At 37.3% G+C, this 2,278-nt stretch overlaps 1 protein-coding gene across 1 annotated transcript; it reads left to right on the top strand.

The window, feature by feature from the left end:
* Nucleotides 1-559: 559 nt before the first annotated feature.
* Nucleotides 560-1,828, top strand: LOC131331415 (cysteine-rich receptor-like protein kinase 34). Its single transcript, XM_058365342.1, has 4 exons — nt 560-822; nt 928-1,165; nt 1,267-1,424; nt 1,542-1,828. The coding sequence occupies exons 1-4, from the start codon at nt 597-599 to the stop codon at nt 1,826-1,828; spliced, it is 909 nt and encodes a 302-aa protein (XP_058221325.1). The 5' UTR covers nt 560-596.
* The last annotated feature ends 450 nt before the right edge of the window (nt 1,829-2,278 follow it).

The raw sequence follows: 2,278 nt of genomic DNA, 5'->3' as shown, positions 1-2,278 counted from the left end.
CTCCCCCGATCTGGGCCCCTCGCGTCTCGGAATCCGGAAATTCCGAAGGGCACGCTGCCCACACTCTTGTCTACTACTATATTGTCTCCTCACAATTCTCTCTAATGTACAATTTCATAGCACAAGAAGATTAGAATGATCCTAGAAACAAGAGACACATGCATGTTGCTAGTAATCTTGCTTCCAACTACAGCCACATTTACCCTTGAACTAGTTTTTGCGACGTGGTATCTGCGTAAGAGAGCACGCAGAAACAAAGGTAAGTTACTTTCAGTTGTAAAATTTTGTTCCTAAATCATTTCCCTTAACCCTTTTATCTTCTTTCTTCGATTTTCAGCATGTTTTTTTTATTGGTTACAGGATGGATGGACGACAAAAAAGAATCTCAATCTTTATTCAGAACTACTATGGCATCTCATGGAAATGCAAATGCTCCTAATTTGCTAGTATATATTTAGTCTCATTGACCTTGTAGAAGCTACCAATAATTTTTCATTTCAAAATAAGCTCGGAGAGGGTGGATACGGACCTGTTTACAAGGTAAAAATATTCTTCTTCGAACAAATCGAGAAAAAAAAAAACTAAATAAGCGATGTATGTTTTGCCTGCAGGGTATATTACGTAATGGACAAGAAATAGTAGTAAAGAGACTCTCAAGGACTTCTACACAAGGATTTGAAGAGTTCAAGAAAGAGGTCATGCTTACTGCTAAACTGCAACATGTAAATCTTGTAAGAGTTCTGAGATTTTGCACTGAAAAAGAAGAACAAACGTTGATCTACGAATACATGCCAAACAAAAGCCTGGATCATTTTGTCTATGGTTAGCAATCCTTAAAGCCTCTAACATAATCGTGAACCATAATTGAGTGTGGTTTGAACATGAGGTGTCACCTAAGTTTTAACAATCCAAATCTCTTTCACGTAGATCCAATGAGGGGATCACTTTTAGATTGGGGAAAACGAGTTCAAATCATTGAAGGGGTTACTCAGAGGCTCTTGTACCTCCAAGAGTACTCAAGATTGACAATAATTCACAGGGATTTGAAAGCGAGCAACATTTTGTTAGACAACGAGATGAAGCCCAAGATCGCGGACTTTGGCATCGCTAGAATTTTCCAGAAAGATGAATTCGAATGCAACACTAACCGGATTGTTGGAACATAGTAAGTGGCATATTTGTTACAATACACACTACCTAATGTATTCTAGTCTCAAATGGTACTCATCTAATTATCTCTTTTTGTTCACTTATGCAATATTGCAGTGGTTATGTACCTCCTAAATATGTAAAACGTGGCATATACTCTACTAAATCAGATGTTTATAGCTTCGGAGTTCTTCTTTTACAAATTAGTAGAAGAAAGCAGAATAGTTGTTCACATGGCCTTCATGAAGACTTAAACCTCCTAGACTATAGACTATGTAAGTAATTCTGAAAATTGTGACATGAATATTGCGAATTGATTTCCTTCCGCTGAACTCTAATGATGCACTGCATCGAAATACTTCAGGCATTTGATTTGTGGAAGTGTGGGAAAGGTATGGAGTTCATGGATCCATCACTCAATGATACAAATTCATCCTATAAATTAGTGAGATGCATGCAAATAGCATTGCTATGTGTCCAAGAAAATCCCGTCGATAGACCCTCCATGTTGGAACTCTCGTCGGTGCTGAAAAATGAAACTGCCGCCATGAACACTCTTAAAAGGCCTGGTTTTTCTTCGAGAAGAGATGAAGATGAAGTTCAAGTTCAAGAGTCTACATCTCAACAAGAAATTTGGTCAGTTGGTGATGTATCCTTTACCGAAACAGTAGCACGATGAATGTTTAATTATTCTCCTCCTTTTTCTCATGACTAGAATATCCCCAGTAACAGTTCATTTTTTCTGTTAAGATTTTAGTTTTGCTGGGACATTTTTGTGAAATTTGAATAAATATGGTTACTCCTATTCCCCTGTGTATTTTTTTCAAAAATAGAACTCCTGTTGCTTCAATTTCCTAGTGGGTGAATAAGATTTTGCTCTGGCATAAGCGTTGCTCCTTTTAAGTTCATTGCCTCACAAGCAGGTTGCATAATAAACTCCATGCCGAAAGAAAATAAGAGAAAAATTCAGTGCTCGAGCTGCTACATATAGTTCATCAAAGTTTCAAGAACGACACAGGAGCTAGCCATCTGCAATATATGTTGTTATTTTAGAAATTTTTGTCATTATTCTTTGACCAAGTATAGTAATCACAATGATTGTATGCATCCAAAACCGGGCAAGCAAATA

This window comes from Rhododendron vialii, chromosome 1a, assembly GCF_030253575.1.
Source record: "Rhododendron vialii isolate Sample 1 chromosome 1a, ASM3025357v1".
Classification (NCBI taxonomy): domain Eukaryota; kingdom Viridiplantae; phylum Streptophyta; class Magnoliopsida; order Ericales; family Ericaceae; genus Rhododendron; species Rhododendron vialii.
Note: the sequence above shows the minus strand (reverse complement) of the source record. Positions and strands in the feature narration are given on the sequence as shown.